The sequence below is a fragment of the Pocillopora verrucosa genome, chromosome 4 (assembly GCF_036669915.1).
Source record: "Pocillopora verrucosa isolate sample1 chromosome 4, ASM3666991v2, whole genome shotgun sequence".
Lineage (NCBI taxonomy): Eukaryota > Metazoa > Cnidaria > Anthozoa > Scleractinia > Pocilloporidae > Pocillopora > Pocillopora verrucosa.
The window spans coordinates 28,156,859-28,173,016 of record NC_089315.1 but is presented as its reverse complement, the minus strand read 5'-3'; the positions used below and the strand labels follow the sequence as shown (position 1 = coordinate 28,173,016).

Here is a 16,158-nt window from a genome sequence, read left to right as displayed (position 1 = left end):
TTAGCAAAAGAAATATCTTATTTACATATCTTTTCTACACCTTTTTCAGTTCAAGTTCAATGAACCTAGCCATCGCGAATGTTTCTATCTCTTATTGAACTGAAGCATAAGCGAGCATTCTATGGTTTTTCATTGCTTTTTAATATTTTTGCAGAAAAAAATACCTATTATGCCGGCATTATGCTTGATGCTCCATCCATAGTATTATGCTCAAAATTATGCCGGCATAATGTATCTGACCCTACCAGATGAGGGCGAATAAATATGAGAAGATAAATAAATTAATGCCGGATATCAAAATGTCATCAGCTAATGCTTTTGTTTCACACGCAATCAATAGTGCCTTTATTCCTTGGCCAGTTCCTTTGCGTTACATTGTAGATTATAAAGAGAAATATATCCACAGGACCTTTCGAAACAGCGAAAGAAACTTAGCAGATACACGATTCCTATTGCTGATATTGAGCTAAATTTTCGACGCAAGATGCCTTTAAATCATGTTTCGATGATACACTACATCCGTAACAAAACAAAGATGATTCTCAACAAGATGGATCACTTCGGTGGACGTTCTTCGACGTGTTACACGGTGGTTGCGGCGATAAAAATTGTCGCCTTATTGTTCATGATTAGTGTTGCAGTCGAGTGCATATTTTATTTTCGACCTTGCTTCTGGTTTTTGTGGGGACTATTGATTTCCCTTGCTCTTTTCACTATTACAATAATAGTGAAAGGCGCAATGTACGTCATCTACTACGGCTTGAAAATCTTTATGGGATCCATGAAAGTTGCCGTATATTGCCTTAGGTCCACTACGCTATTCGCTTCAGACTGGGCCTTAAATTTGAGGATTGATTTGAGAAGTTTTTCGCAACTGTGTTGTTTGTGTAGCATAATGATAATAGTCTTCCACTGGAAAAAACATGGCGCAAGAAATGTTTGTGACAGGGTTTCTAGCGCCGTTAAAGAGGCCAAAGAGCTCTTCCATTCTACGTTTACCGTCTGCAGTTACCACGTAAGAATCATTCAAGGTAAACTGGATCGTTTGAGCAGACGTTCGTCCGCTGATTGCGTGGCAGCTGTGTTCATAAAGATCTGGGTCATGTTTGTGGTAGCGGCCATTGTTTTAAATTGCGTCTGGGTGACGATTGGAAATTTATTCATTATATGCACCTGCCTCTTCTGTTCAGTTGTGATGGTCATCTTTGGAGACATAAGGCAAATCCTGATGAATCTAGATGCTTTGCTCCAGAATAAACCGATTTCCTTCAGCAAGATTTTTACGGGATCGAGCGACGGTAGGATATGCAACCGACTGCCAATTGATTATTTAGGAGTGACAGACCACCTGACCGCACTAACATCTTGACTGGCTCCCTGACGATCTAAGCGACCAATCGACTTACTAACTGCATGACTGACCCACTGACTGGTGGACTTTGTGGGTAAGTGACTAGTCAGACAAGCCACCAGTCGACTGAATGACTTAATGACTGGTTGGCTGATCCACTCATTGAGAGACTGAACGACTGGTTGTCTGACTGTGCTGGTAAACTGACTAACACAATGAGAGACTGACTGAATACTTTTCCATTTGATGAGTGACTAACTAACTGAAACCTCGATGAGGATTCTTTAAAGAGCTTATCACCTTCATTTCTTTCAATTTTTGTTCAACTTTTTTTATTTCCTTCATTTTCCACATCCCCGTAGTTATTGTACGGTGTGATAGAGATTAGTTGCGGAAGGCATTGTAACTAGCTCAGGGGTTATCACACGGATCCCCAAATCAAGGGATTCTAGGATGAGTATCAACAAAGTTCTAGTTGCTAAATGTTATTTGATCTCTCTTTGAAATTATTACCCACTCAGAAGTTGTGACCTCTTTTCAAACCCTTTTCTTTGCAGCTGGTGGTGAGTCCTTTCCTTACTTTTGGCAGTTCAAAGAAGAAGATTCCTATTTGTGGAAGAACTTCGGCCCTTCTGACGATGTAGCTTTGGAAAAGCTCTACTGTGACGTGAATAATCTGCAAGTTACATTGAACCTTACCGATACTGCGTTGAGGTAAGTCACTGAGGTTAGACAGGAAGAGCAAGAGTGAGAATCTCACTGTTTATAATAACAGTTTTGAGTTGAGCTGTGGGGAATGCAAGAATTGCGATAACAGGATTCCGCATGTATTATTTATCAGCATGCAACAATGATAACTGGTAAACGTTGATATTGAACGGCTTTGAAATGTTAGTATTTAACCATGAAAAAGTCAAAATTTTGAACAAAAATTATTTCAGTCGGGTTCTAAACTTAAGAAGGTTTGATCTTGTACTCTGATATTCCAGGTAAGAGTAGTTCCTGAGAAGGACTGTCCTTAGTAGCGACAAATGTTTCAACAACCTGAGCGCTTAAAGCGGTTCCTTGACTCTGATAATGTTCTTCCTAGAGTTAGGTGAAGACTTCCACCAAGTTGTCTAAATTTTATTAGCTACAAATGACAACAGTCCTCTTTAGGATTACTCTGCAGCGGATAATCAGAAGATACATACGAATTTTTTCTCAGGGGTCAAACCATTTATTTATAAGAGGTTCATAAAAGTAATGGAAAGATTATGCAAGAGCTCATTTCTAGAAACGTATTTCAACACCATAATGTTTGATAGAATATGACTTGTATTTATTTATTTGAGTGGAAATATTTCGGCTAAATCGCTCGGCCCTCATCAGTTTTTTGAACCTTTAGGGGTTGTACAACATTGAACTACGTAACCAATTGCTCAAAGCGACGCCATACTGCTCAATGTTGTGAAATCACAGACTCTCCAACAGATTAAAGAGCGATTTAGCCGAAATATTCCAACGGGATTCAATAAGTTCCGGTTAGCTTTTTTTTGTATCTCATGTCTTCGCTGCGTGAAAGTAACATGTTTGTTTCTTTTTCAACACTGTCTCACCTCGAGGCCCAGGCAAATTATTTTTCATTATCTTTATCATAATTTGAAACGATCGCTCCGTTGTCGTTGGAGTAATACCGTTTTTTCTTCTTCTTCCTAGTGCGTCATCATCACAGGTGACAGTTCATTTCGAGGAGATGTCCATGCGCTCGCCCCCCTCTGCCCAGTTCTTGCTCCGTCGATGCTCAACACCATCTTACATACAGGAGCCAAACAACAAGTCATCCACACAGTGGGTCTGGTATTGGGCAGACAACGATGGTTGGAAGAAATACACTGAAACGATGGTAAGTAACAGTCGGGCGAAATATCCTGTTATAGTATTATTCGAGTGGCTTTACCGTCATTTTGTTTCTCAGTTGGGCCAGGAGGGTTTTTCATAACAAAATGCTTGTACTTGAAAATTGGCGAAAGTTTTTGTTTGATAGGGTCTGATCGTGTGGTCTGATCTTCAAGTGGTCCCTGAAAAGGACTGTACATAAAACAACCATAACACTATGGCCACTGGCTTCTTGCTAATGAGATAAAAATTGGGATACTGGCTGGGCAACTGACCTCTTGTTAAAGTGTGCTAATGCAATAAATAAGTCAATAAATAACAGGGTTAAATGACAGACGAACAACTGGCTCGTGTATACAACTTTGGACTCGCGATATTTATGCATGTGGCATTAAGTTGTTTGCAAACTGAACCAAGACAAGAGCCTGAGTTAAGACAGACCTAGAGTTCTTTTTCTACTCTTTTAGCAGTCGTCTGGGACAAAGCAAGAACAGATAGAGGCTGCCTATTTAAATGGAGAAGGCTTCTATCCCTTTCGAAGTGGTCCTCACAATTACATTCTAACATTCTACGAAATGCCTATGCACCAAATAAATATCGACCCAAAGTTCCAGACCAGGCGGTTCGTAAGAAGAAGACCTGTGTTTGTTTCAAAACCAGCTTATCGCGCCACAAAGAGGTAAGTGAACGTGGATTGTGCTGTTGTTATTATCACTTACTAATGTATATGTAATCAGAGATGGAGGGACTCGCTTGGCTCAATTAACTTGAAGCGTTGCAGTCATGATTGTAATCTGATGTAAGGGGTTTTGGGATTCGTTGAGTGGTGAGGTCATCACCATCAGGTAATGAGCCTGCATACCTGTTAAACATCACGATTTGATGTTTCTTAAAGGAATACACCTGCGTCCTCTCGTCTCAATCTTAAGCGTATGGCCTTTCGTGTTCCTTTAATATGTTCCGTTTTTATTACTTTTTTAGTTATCCGAGAGGCAAGGCTAAAGATTTTGAACGGACTCGTTTGAAAGAGAACTGCGAAAAATACCGAACTGCGAGTCAACGTTTTCGCGAAACATTACCAGAAGACCAGCCCTACATTGTGATGGTGGAAGAAATTTGGAACGAAGAGTTATATGAGAGATACGAAAGGTGAACTTATAAAACGGTTAATACTGTATATAGAGAGGGATAGGTATGTGCAGAACTTACAAAGGACGACTGCACATCATATATCTGAAGCTGACTTCACAATGATTTAGTTTTTTGTCATGTTTTAATTAGATCTAAGTGAAGTCTGGTCCCTTAAAATCGGAGCCTTACAAAAACTCAAAAAAAAAGAAGAAAATGGAAAAAAAGTTTAAGGGTGGAAAATAATTTTTTTTTAAAATAAGTGACGTCAAAAAGCCGTGTGATCTTTTTCACACTGCCCTGCAAAGCATTCTTCATAATGTATACCTTGGACCGCGGAAGGGCTTTTTGAACATTTCACTCTTTTAATGATTACAAGTAAAATTGCCGCAAAACGAAAGCACATTGATTGCATGGACAAATTTCTTGTTTTAGATTTCGGAGCCAAGGCTCAGTTTTGCAATTTTCCTAATTATTTTATACGGGGCTCAAGAAATTAAACAGACCATTTTTATCTGTTGCCGATGATGATCCGGTATAAGACAGCGAACGATGAAGATGACCTTATGTAATTATAGTTTTCTCAAATGAGTATATGATCTGTGCTGTTTGAGCACACGCCTAGGAATTAAATAGCCCCTCAACATTTTCCATTGTAAACGTTCATTGATTAACCCTGCTTTAATCATTTCTTCATCTAGTAAGCGGAAAAGAATCAAAAGGAAACTGAAAGCAAAAAGGGACAATCAGATAGAAAAATTGCTATTCCATGGTACTTCATCAGATGTCGTTGATGCCATCTGCAAGCAGAACTTTGATCACAGATTGCGAGGAAAGAATGGGACAATTTATGGAGAGGGGAGCTATTTTGCTGTAGACGCTTCCTACAGTAATGACTACAGCGATCCAGGTGGAGATAAGACGAGATTCATGTTCTTAGTAAGAGTTTTGACGGGGGAATCTAAGCTCGGAATGCAAGATTTTCGTCGACCACCTCTGAAAGATCCAAGCAATCCTGCCAGCGATTTGTACGATTCATGCGTCGACGACGAAAATCAACCAAAGATCTTTGTCATATTTAATGACGAACAATGCTATCCTTCTTATCTAATTCAGTATCAGCTGCTATAGTTTTTGGTAACAAAGTCAAAACATTAGAGCTTCATTTTTACACATCTTATTGAGAAGCGCTATAAGAGCTTTATTACTACACATCTTATTTAGAAGCATTACAAGAGCTTCATTATTACACATCTTATTGAGAAGCATTATAAAAGCTTCATTACCACACATCTTATTTAGAAGCATTACAAGAGCTTCATTTCTGCACATGTTATTTGGAAGCATTATTAGAGCCTCATTACTACACATCTTATTTAGAAGCATTGTAAGAGCTTCATTACTTTGGTGTTGGGAATATGAATGGGAATAACATATTGATACAAACTATTCAGTTAAAAAACATATTTTAAGCAGTTGATAAGTTCTTATTTCAATGATGTTTTACTGTGTAAGTAGAGTAACTGTTACCTTTTCTTTCTGAGAGAAACTAGCCATTTAAGTCCACAAAAGCTTGTGCTAAGCTGTTTGTGATTGACGCATATTAGCCAATCGCGAGTTCGACATGAAAGGGGATGTACAATTCTACGGTGATTAAAACTCGGCGTGAGGTATTTCAATTATCTTGTGGTAAGATATACTTTAATCAAGATGATTTGGTTGATGAACAAGAGAGTAATTTTATATGGAAAAAGTTAATCTCGTACCGGAATTCCTGGAAATTGCTACTTCTTATACTTTTGGTTCTTTTCAGGCGTGTTTTTTAGGCCAATTTCATGTCGATTCCTCGATCAAGAAAGTAAGTCTTAATTATTAATTTAGCACGTACAACACCTCTTTCTATAAGGAGATTTATGTAATTGTACCTTTCATCTTACGTACTAAATTTATAATCAGTTGACTTACATGAACGGCAAACAGTTCTCTTAGAGGGGTACTTAGGGTACGCCCTTTCTCCCTCAAATTCACTGTTTATTCTGTTGTTAGGCAACAAGCTTCTAGGGTTTTTTTCTCTTTCGTTATCTTTTCAATTGAAATTCTAATCTACGCAACGGTTTCTTTATAATTTTTATATTATCAATCTTGTTTTCGTTTTGGCCGATCTTAACCGGAAAAGTATGAAATTTAGTTAGAAAGTCGTTTTAGAAAGAGTAAACAAACCGAAGGTACATACTTAGTATGCGGGAACTGTTATATGTAACTCAACGTGATTCGTTAGTACAATGAGAAATAGTGACGTTGGTCAAATATTGACAGCTTGCTACTTGCCACCTCTATAAGCTGGAAACCGACACTTTCCTGTAGATGATGTGTTACACCCCGAGCTAACAAGTCATTTGAGCCATCAAGAGAAGCAACATAAAGAGTTTCAACTGTACAAGACTGTTTGAAATTTCCTCCAACAAAAGTACAGCGACCAGTGGAACGAGTCAGTTACTGTCTGGATATTGATCCTCGCGCATGTCAAAAGATCTACAACACACGTGCTGAAATTCTTCACCATAATGCTATTTTGGACTGACCATTGTCATAATTTCCTATGAATAAATTGACAGAATGTTTTCATTCCTTAAAAGAAAAATACATTCATTCCTTAAAAGAAAAATACATACTTAAGAGTACAAAGTAGATTAAAGGCTCTAAATAAGGTTTTCAGTCAATAAGCTGGGCGGCGTTGTTATAGGAATGTTTGCTCTGTTATCATTGCGATCAAATATAATTTTGCCGGAAGTTTAGTAATTGTTGTTGATGGTAATATCTCACTGTCAATATTACGCTGATTCGATGTTTTATATACCTGTAGAATGGATTTCGTAAGTCAAGGTCCAAAATTGTGCAGAAAATTCAAATTACTATTTGCAGGTGTATATTTGCTTGCAGGTATGATAACCCACAGTGCGCTGCTATGCATTGTGAACCGTTCTTCATTACCAGGTCAAGTGCCTCAGCTCTGTCTGAGAAAACAAATAATGAGTAATTCTAAGAGACGGCTGAAATCGGCTAACATGTGAAAACACTTTTTGCTCCCTTCCCCCAAAGATTAAAACGAAAAAACTCTGTATGTGTGTTTTCGCTGCACTGGAGCGAAAACAAGTTATTGGCCGAGGTTATACATTCAATTTTTACTTCTTTCATATCATTATGTAAAGGTGGTTTTCCCCGTGACTTTTGCGTTACATCAATGTCTCAGTGTTCATGCGATCGGCCGGAGGCAGTCATATGAATATCACATGACGAGTGTCACTTATCTGAATGATTTCACCCATTGGTTACTTTCAGACAGTGACCTCGCTCTAAACCAGTGACCTCGCTCTAAACAATGATACGCTGTAAATCCAACTACCACAACGCACACGGAATCGATTCTCGGAAAGCAGATCAACAACGTACGAACTCAGTTGCTTTAACCTACACATATTTCCCACAGATTCTTGCTGCACGCCATTAAGTGAGGTAAATCATTGTTACCTTTTTTTGTTAAGAAATATTAGCCCGTAAACGGGTCGATTTTCTCAATCGATCCGTCTCATTCTCCATTTGTTTGATTCAGTGTTGTACGAAAGTGGCGTCAGAAACGATCCCATGTTGTTTCCAAGGCATGGGGTTTTGAATCTTTTGAAACCGCATTTGAAAACTTATCAAATAAGTTACCAAACAAAATAGTGGAGAAGGTTAAAAAAGGGGAAAACAAACAGAGGAAAAAATAAAGCGAAAATGAACAGGAAAAATACAAGATGAAATATTATCCTCACTAATGCATATGATGTCAAGTATTTTCTTCAGACTGACTGTCACCTACTACCTTAATTCAATTTGCGCCCTTACACTTTTTAAACTGAAAAAAATGATATTAATAATAACAATTAAAAAAAGAAGAAGAAAAGGAAATTATCAACGTTATGTAGTAATCCATGAATCCGCGAAATCTGGCTGCCACAGTAAAACCATTGATATTGAATCTATACGCATTTGTTGTTTCATTTTTTTTCTTTTTAACTAACTTTTCTACTAATTACATTTTTTCGTCGCAATGACATCAATACAGAAGGGATTTCTCGGAATCCGTTCAAGAAGGGAACGTTTGTTCGCGCAATTTTTGATCCGTTAGACCTTTATTCATTCGTTTGTTTGTTTACTTATCATTATCTGTAAGCTTGTAAAAAAAAACAGTTGTTAACTTTGGGTTACAGCCTGTTCAAAAGGGTGTAATTACCCTGTTTCCTGCTGTGATTGCATCAAATTGTTTTCTTCGTTGCTCAAAGTTCAGACGCGCTGAGAAGTTTGCCGCCCTAAATTTACCTATTTTTATTTTTATTTATTTATTTTCTTCTTTTTTTGGCACGCAGAGGTTATAGCGGCAAATTATGCTTTGGAAGCTTGCTTGTATATTCTTCTGTAAACAACATGAATGCAATCACTGCCTGCAGTTTGCCAGGTTTTAAAATTTTCCCCATTCCTCTGTTTAAATTTTCGCCTCTGAATATATATTTTTTTAATCTATCATATTTTAATACCCTAAAACAAACACTCTACTTAAATTGTATTTTTTTCTACTGGCTGTTCTCATAACTACTTCATTTGTTAAAGTTATACTGTCTTTATGTAGCTTTTAGAATTTTGAAGACTGCGAAGTACACCAGATCTAACGTCAGTTGATTAAAAGATGCCAGCAAGTATGTCAAAATGGTGATAGTTGGAAGTATATTGTTTTTCTGTTGTTGTTGCTTTGTTTTTGTAGCTGTTTTTTTTTTTTTTAATTAGCTATCACTTTTTAAAATAATAGGTCTACATGTGATAGGCAGAATTTATCATTGTGGTTTTAGAATTTTGCCAGAGTAGACATGTAGGATCTTTGCAATGTTAAAGTCGCTCAGTCATCTAAGAAATCTAAAAGTTGGAAGGATAGAAGGTCGTTAAAATCTTCATGCCCTCCATCTGTATAAGATTTTTTCTTCGCCTACCTTTACCTCATAGGATTCATTGGACACCTGCCAAATCATGTCTCCCACTCCTTCCTCCCCAACCTTTCAAAAACCCGACATTACAACATTTATTTTTTAATAAAAGAAATAACAACCAGAGACATCGTTTGTTTTTGAGAATACATAGGCCATTTCTATTACTCTTTTTAAGCTCTGAACTGTGAAACTGGTACAAAAAGTTATAACATTACATTTCAGCATTCGCTTTAGCGACTATGGCAGCTACCGTGGCTGTGGGGTTAATAAGTGTTGTACTCAAAGCTGCGTGGGGTGATGGTGAGTAAAATCTTTTAAATATATTTTGGGAAACATAAGCAGTAGATGTATGGAGGTACTGAAGGCCGCTGTATAGTAGGTACTGCAGCTTTTGGCTAACAAATGTTAAACTTCCTCCTTGACATTGAATTGTAAACTAAATGTTTTTCTTCTTTGATATAAATTTTTACAAAACGGGTCAAGAAAAAAATCGAGTCAAGTAATTAGGATTAAAATTATTTCCTTACAATTGTGGATAAATACAAATACCAGCTACTAGTTGATTCTGACCGTTTGACACCGAGAAGGTCATGAAGACGTAATACATTTACAAAACGATGCCGAGACGCCAGACGCTTACGTAATACATTTTGAAGGTACACTTATGAACCAAAGGAGTGTAGATCCAGAAGTCCAAGTGGTTCGGCTTGTCAGAAGAAGACCAATGTCTACTTCGAATTCAGCACCACAGACTGCAATGAGGTGAGTGAACGCAGACTTCGCTCTAATTAGGGAGAGTAACCAATTTTTTTTTTTTTTTTAAGTCACTGAAAGAGACATTGCTCTTTTGTAAGCGGTCCCGGGACAGAACTAGGCTTTCGATTGATGAAAAGCCGAAACACAATAAGGGTGATGATGATGATGACAATGATGATTTTTAATAATTGATGGTCTCCATGTAAGTGGATGGTCTGTTCAGCATTGTGGCTTATCCATCAAATCTCCATGAACTCAACTAAAGCAACTTACAGCACCTTCGCAAGACTTTTGCGGCTGCAAGCGATGCAGATATCATTCATTGTTTTCATTCCGCGACTGACTGAGAATTTGACGCAGGCTGAATTGTTCGCCGTTGAAATCCTTGACTTGTTCCTGTATCGATTTTAGTTTATATAATCGTCCTTGACGAAGGGGGTTCATGTGTGGGGGCATGGAAAATGCTTTATTTGTCAACTTAAGATTCGTTTCTGATAAACGTTTAGACATCGTACTAAGTATTACTTTGAATGCTTTCAGTAGGACTCAAGAGCTCTGGATCCCGTCTAACCACACCCATCCATGTTTCCTCGCCTTTGTTATCATTGCAGCAATCCGAAAGGTCAGGTAATAGCCGTTGAAAGAACTAACCTGAAAAAGGACACCGAAGAATACCGAACTGTGAGTGAGCGCTTTCACAAAACGATGCCGAGACGCCAGGCCTCTATAGTGATGGTGGAAAAAATAACAAATGGTCATTTATTACAGAAATACGAAAGGTAATTGCTGAGGAAGGGCTAATGGGAGTGAAAAATAATATGTACACCGCAACCTGTTCGTGATTAATTCTGCGTAGTGTAAAAGAGGAGCTTAAAGGGCATGTAAACCCAAAAAACGTTCATTTTCTTTTCACATAGATGTTTAGTAAATATATCAAGTACACCAACGGTACCATTCGTTTATTCTCAAAAGTCCATTTTCACTTTGTAAAAGCTCTTCCAAATTCGAAACATTCGCCATCTTGAATGGCGCCATCTTTCCTGTGACGTCACGGGTGGACCCTCCAAAGTCTCGTTTTATAATCGCGTGAGGCACGAAGGAGTCTTTTCTACAGCCGTTGTTTGCTGGTCTCCTCATGATTTTTTTACTTACAGTTTGCTTCAATATATTCGATTTTTTCGTAATGGTGAAGCGTTGTGTCGTCCAGTTTTATACTGATTCAAACAAAACTGGGCATACAATGCAAATATTCCCAAATGACGCAAATTTGAAGCGACAATTTGTGAAATTTGTTCAAGTGAAAATAGCCGATTTCTTCGAGCCGTTCGAACGTTCTGTTGTTTGTAGCAGTCATTTTTCTTCCTGGTGATGTACCGACGATTCAGGCCTCACCAGAAGCAAATTATTCGGAAGTATAAAAACGACCCATACAGTCGGCAGACGACGAGGATTCGGAAGTGGCCGACCGAACTGAGAAAGAAGTTGAGCTCTTCAAAAGTTAGAGGTCAACAGAGAAAGTACAAAATCGATTTACACGAAAACGTTTCGTTAATTAAACAACAATAGCTTTATTGGTTCTCTAAAAACATCTTTTTTCTCATCTAATGAAATATTATGGGGAAGCCAGTTGTTTGGGAGCCAGCGCTGAGCCCGTAAAAGACACTGACATGTCTGAACCTTTGCCTGAATTCGAAACACGTATCAAAGAAAGAGAATTCGTTGATACCAGTGTGTAATAACGTGATCTGGAATTTTGTCGGTTCGATACAAAGAATTCTATACAGGATCCCATAATCAACCCTTATGTTCTATAAGAAAATCCAAGCGAGCCCCGCTTGGTGCTTCCTTTGAGAAACCCTGCAGAGAAACAGCAGAAGAATTTGTGTCACGGTTTTCACAGCGGTGAAAATACATTCAAAGGTCAGTAGGACAATATTCATCATTTTGAGTACAACTTAAAATATCCTGATTTCAGCTTGCAAAACCATCTTTTCAATATTTCAAATCGAAGCAAACACAAACAGGGTTGGATAATTATGAAGGCCACACAAGGAAATGTACATGATACAACTTGTTTATCGATGGAAATGCTTCTGAGATGAAGGATATTGTTTACCGCACAAGATAGCACAGCGACCCTAAAGTGTTTGCCGAGATATCCCCAACACCAACGAACAAGCTATCTGTAGGCAATTTAGCGAAATTTCCTGCCAGGAAAGAAGCGAAAAACAACTAGCTCTAGTACTGTATTATTAAATTAATGGCAGAAACAACTCAAGTAAATCGATCTCAAAATGTAGCAAAACAGATGAAACAGAAAATATTTAGCTTAGTCGTTTCCGGTGTGATTATCTGTGCTTTGCTGCTGCCTGTACGCGTACTTGGCCGTCTCCAGCACCCAGAAATCGAGGCAAATTGACTGAAAACCTGGATGCTCAGTGATACAACTTATCTGGGTTTCAGGCCATTTTGCCACAATTGCTCGATTTCCTTACAACAAACACTTTCATGAGTTGTCGGCATTGGTTGACAAGTTCCACACTCGCACCTTTGATAATTTTATATAAAACAATTTCAGAAGCTCAAGTTAAAAAAAATTATGTTGCATTCCTTTAGATTGTACCCTCGCTTTATTGCATTTTCATGTTAAATACAAATAAATCACAGAGTAAATTAAATACCAGTCTGAGTTTCCGAGACGGTCGCATCGCTGTCTACATGTTCTGTACTGTCTTCGTGCGGATCGCTTCGGTGAACCCTACGCGGCTCATATTGTTAAGGACGTGGCCCAGACTCTCCTGAAGATTCTGGATTATCCCCAGCGCTGTCATGTACTAAACTTAAGGCATTCGAGTCGCTATCTTCTTAAAAAACATCTTCTGAACTACCGCTACTTACACGAACTCCCACACCAGTTATACTGGGGAATATGTGTTGCGCAATATTTTGGTTCCACCGCTTACGTCACGACTTCTCGCTATTGTTTTTATCGGAAATGGAATTTCAGTTGAAAATGCCGATTTTCTCCTAAAATAAGTCGAATTGGACAAAACCAATTTCAAATTCGTTTTCTACGCCACTTTTTACATAGTATAAGAAAAACATGTATTTTTGGGTTTACATGCCCTTTAAGATGTGGGCATGAACTAACTCATAAAGTTAGTCTTACGGGTTATTTCCGCCGCTTGGATAAAATTTAATCAGTGCGGGCCAAAAAAGTGTTGTTTTCGAACGTAGACTGTAATTAGCTAAGCTTTTTTTCTTTTCACTTCTTCATCCAGAAAGTGCCAAGAAATGAGAGAGCAACGTAAACCTATGCGTGAAAGGTGGCTGTTCCATGGTACAACACCAGATGTTATTGATGCCATCTGCACACGCAACTTTGACCACAGAGTGTATGGGAAAAACGGGACAAGGTATGGGCAAGGAAGCTATTTCGCTGTGGACGCATCTTACAGCAATGACTTCAGCAAAACTAAGGGTTACAAAACGAGATACATGTTTCTGGTAAAAGTGTTGACTGGAGAATTTATTCGTGGAGAGGAAGAATTTCGTCGACCACCATTGAAGGATCCGAGGAATCTGGCAGGTGATTTGTACGATTCTTGCGTTAACGACGAAAATTCACCGAAGATCTTTGTAATTTTTGATAACGAACAGTGCTATCCTTCGTATTTAATTAAATATCATTTGAAATAGTTTTAGGCATCAAAGTCAGATGCATCAAACTACGGTAGAAAGTCGGTCACAAGCGCATCTATAAATAAAGGGTCTTGATATTAGCAGGCAAGTAAAGAATTTAAAGAAAGTGAGAAAACTTTTGAGTCTGTAAAACATAGTTTTAGATTTACATGGTGTATCAACAACTACACCATGTAAATCTAAAACTGTCTTTTTAATTCTCACACTTTCATGCCTTACCTGTCTTCTTGTTGTCACTTTTCATCTTAATTAGCATTGTTCTACTTACTATATAATTCAACTTTCAACGCTTTGCACAGTAATTAACTGAAGATGACAGAAGTTTCTGTCGAAACATGTTTTACAGACTCAAAAGTTTTCTCGCTTTCTTTAAATTTATAAATAAATAATTAAATAGCTGCCAAAATTACTTGTGGACTTAGTAGTTTACATTGTGAGCCAAAAAGAGAGAGAAAAACAGAGTAATTTATAATTGATTATTCAGTATGAAAAATATCATCATGAGAAATATCATCATGAGAAGTCAAGTATTTGAAAAAGTAAAAATATTTTAAAATAGCCAGTTAGCAAAAATTCAGCTCAAAAGGTACCTTAAAGTGTTCTTGTAATAGTAAAGTGTTCACCTCTTGAATTGATGTTTACAAATCTCTTGACCAAATGTTTCTTAAAGGTGCTTTCAAAAATCTGTTGCTTTTGATAATCTGATCAGTTCCAGAGAGATCTGGACAACTGTAAGCTCATTTTGAGGAACAGATGATGTCCAAAGACAAATATAGGAGCACATTTTGGGGCCAAAACGGGGGCTATTGTGTTTATTATCCTTCACTATTTTTGCAACGCGCAGGAAAAATATTTACGAACAACTCGCTGTTTGCTACTTGAAATGTGTCATTTTTATGTTTCATCTTCTGTAATACCCGTTTTCATCTTGACTTCAATTTTAAACAAACGCTTTCATCGTAGTTAATGTAAGGTTTGAAAATTGGGGAAAATCTTTTGCTGTATTGCCGCGCTTTAAAGTTGTAAGCTCCAAAAGAAATCCATAATTTGCATTTTATTCGAAGTTTGCCGGAAGGAGGTCATACGTTATGGTCTAAACTTTCAACGAGAGTTAATGATGGAAAAGGTAATAACGTCTGAGGCCTAGTCTTGTTATAATTTTATTGAAGTTTTATAAACATTTAGTTTTTCTTTTCTTCAGTGGACCCCTCTGAAAACCACTAAGGGTGATGGAGGCCTGTCAAAATATGTATTTCAATTTTTTTTTTATTGTGTAATAACAATAAGTGGTGCGTTGAAGGTTTGGTATACCGATGTCTGAATGTGTGTTAATGGTTTGACCATAATTTCCCTACGAAGTAAATGTCAGCTTTTTACGCTCACAAAGTTTCCCATGGCTTATGCGCTGGAATCCAAATCGAGTCGGCAATTAGCACGCAGAAGTCTTTTTCTTCTTAGATCAGTTGAACCCTGCAGTTCTTAGGAGTTAGACTTAAAGAAATTAGGCATATCTCGAAGCATCTTTTCCCCCTTCCTTGAGGCCAATGCCGAACATTTATCCTTTGGCCAGCAGAAATAAAAAACCTACTACACGCGCTAAATCATCTTCCGTATGTTTTAAACGATTAAGGTTTTATTCATTTACGCATGAGTTATAATCTGAAAAAGATTCAAAAGTTGAAACGAATAACAGCAAAAAAAAAGACAATTGTCGAGCAAATATCACATCCACCCAAATTAGATGGTGTTGTTTTAAGACGTAACAAAATCATCATTTTTGTTATAAAAAGTCCACAAATTTCAGCAAAATTAAACATATTCTGAGTAGAGGAAGAAATAGAAGATTCTCTTGCAGTTATTTTTTTGTTCGTCCTAAAACAAACTTTCGTTGTTAATTTACAACGGTCTCACGCTAAAAATTCATTTCTACCTCATTTAATGGATTTAACACCATGGTCAGGACTGGCCTACAAATTTTTAACCTTTCGCTTTTTTTTGCTGAGATGGAATCGAAATTCTCTTGCAAGTTATGTGTCCACAAACTGTGTATGGCCGGTAAGGATTACTGCGTTGTGCCGTACTTGTTCCGCCGCTTAATCTTCCAATAAACACCGCATTCCTGCGATTGAGTGCAGCGTTTCTTCGTAGAGGCGTTTAGTCGTAACAGACTTCCATCTGCGGTGCTGTATCGAGTAGATAGAGCAACCAGGACTGTTTCCTGATGGAAAACAGAGCTGGCTGCACGGTAATAAAATTAGGCAAAAGATTTTAGAGCTAGGCGTTTCTTTTCTGTAAACATTTGTAAAGTCAGTAATGCATGAAAAC

At 37.7% G+C, this 16,158-nt stretch overlaps 2 protein-coding genes across 4 annotated transcripts; both read left to right on the top strand.

Moving 5' to 3' along the window:
• The first annotated feature begins 366 nt into the window (after positions 1 to 366).
• On the top strand, positions 367 to 7,122 carry LOC131785184 (protein mono-ADP-ribosyltransferase TIPARP-like). Of its 3 annotated transcripts, none has more exons than XM_066166099.1 (6): positions 367 to 1,298; positions 1,909 to 2,065; positions 3,050 to 3,236; positions 3,700 to 3,908; positions 4,211 to 4,378; positions 5,059 to 7,122. In XM_066166099.1, the coding sequence occupies exons 1-6, from the start codon at positions 485 to 487 to the stop codon at positions 5,486 to 5,488; spliced, it is 1,965 nt and encodes a 654-aa protein (XP_066022196.1). In that variant the 5' UTR covers positions 367 to 484; the 3' UTR covers positions 5,489 to 7,122. The 3 variants fall into 3 exon arrangements, with proteins under 3 accessions (XP_066022196.1, XP_066022195.1, XP_066022197.1); XM_066166098.1 differs by having other exon boundaries at positions 3,697 to 3,908; XM_066166100.1 differs by lacking the exon at positions 4,211 to 4,378 and having other exon boundaries at positions 3,697 to 3,908.
• Positions 7,123 to 7,738: 616 nt separating this feature from the next.
• Positions 7,739 to 16,158, top strand: LOC131769486 (protein mono-ADP-ribosyltransferase TIPARP-like). Its single transcript, XM_066166034.1, has 6 exons — positions 7,739 to 7,870; positions 9,024 to 9,090; positions 9,598 to 9,675; positions 10,032 to 10,137; positions 10,743 to 10,910; positions 13,413 to 16,158. The coding sequence occupies exons 2-6, from the start codon at positions 9,081 to 9,083 to the stop codon at positions 13,828 to 13,830; spliced, it is 780 nt and encodes a 259-aa protein (XP_066022131.1). The 5' UTR covers positions 7,739 to 7,870; positions 9,024 to 9,080; the 3' UTR covers positions 13,831 to 16,158.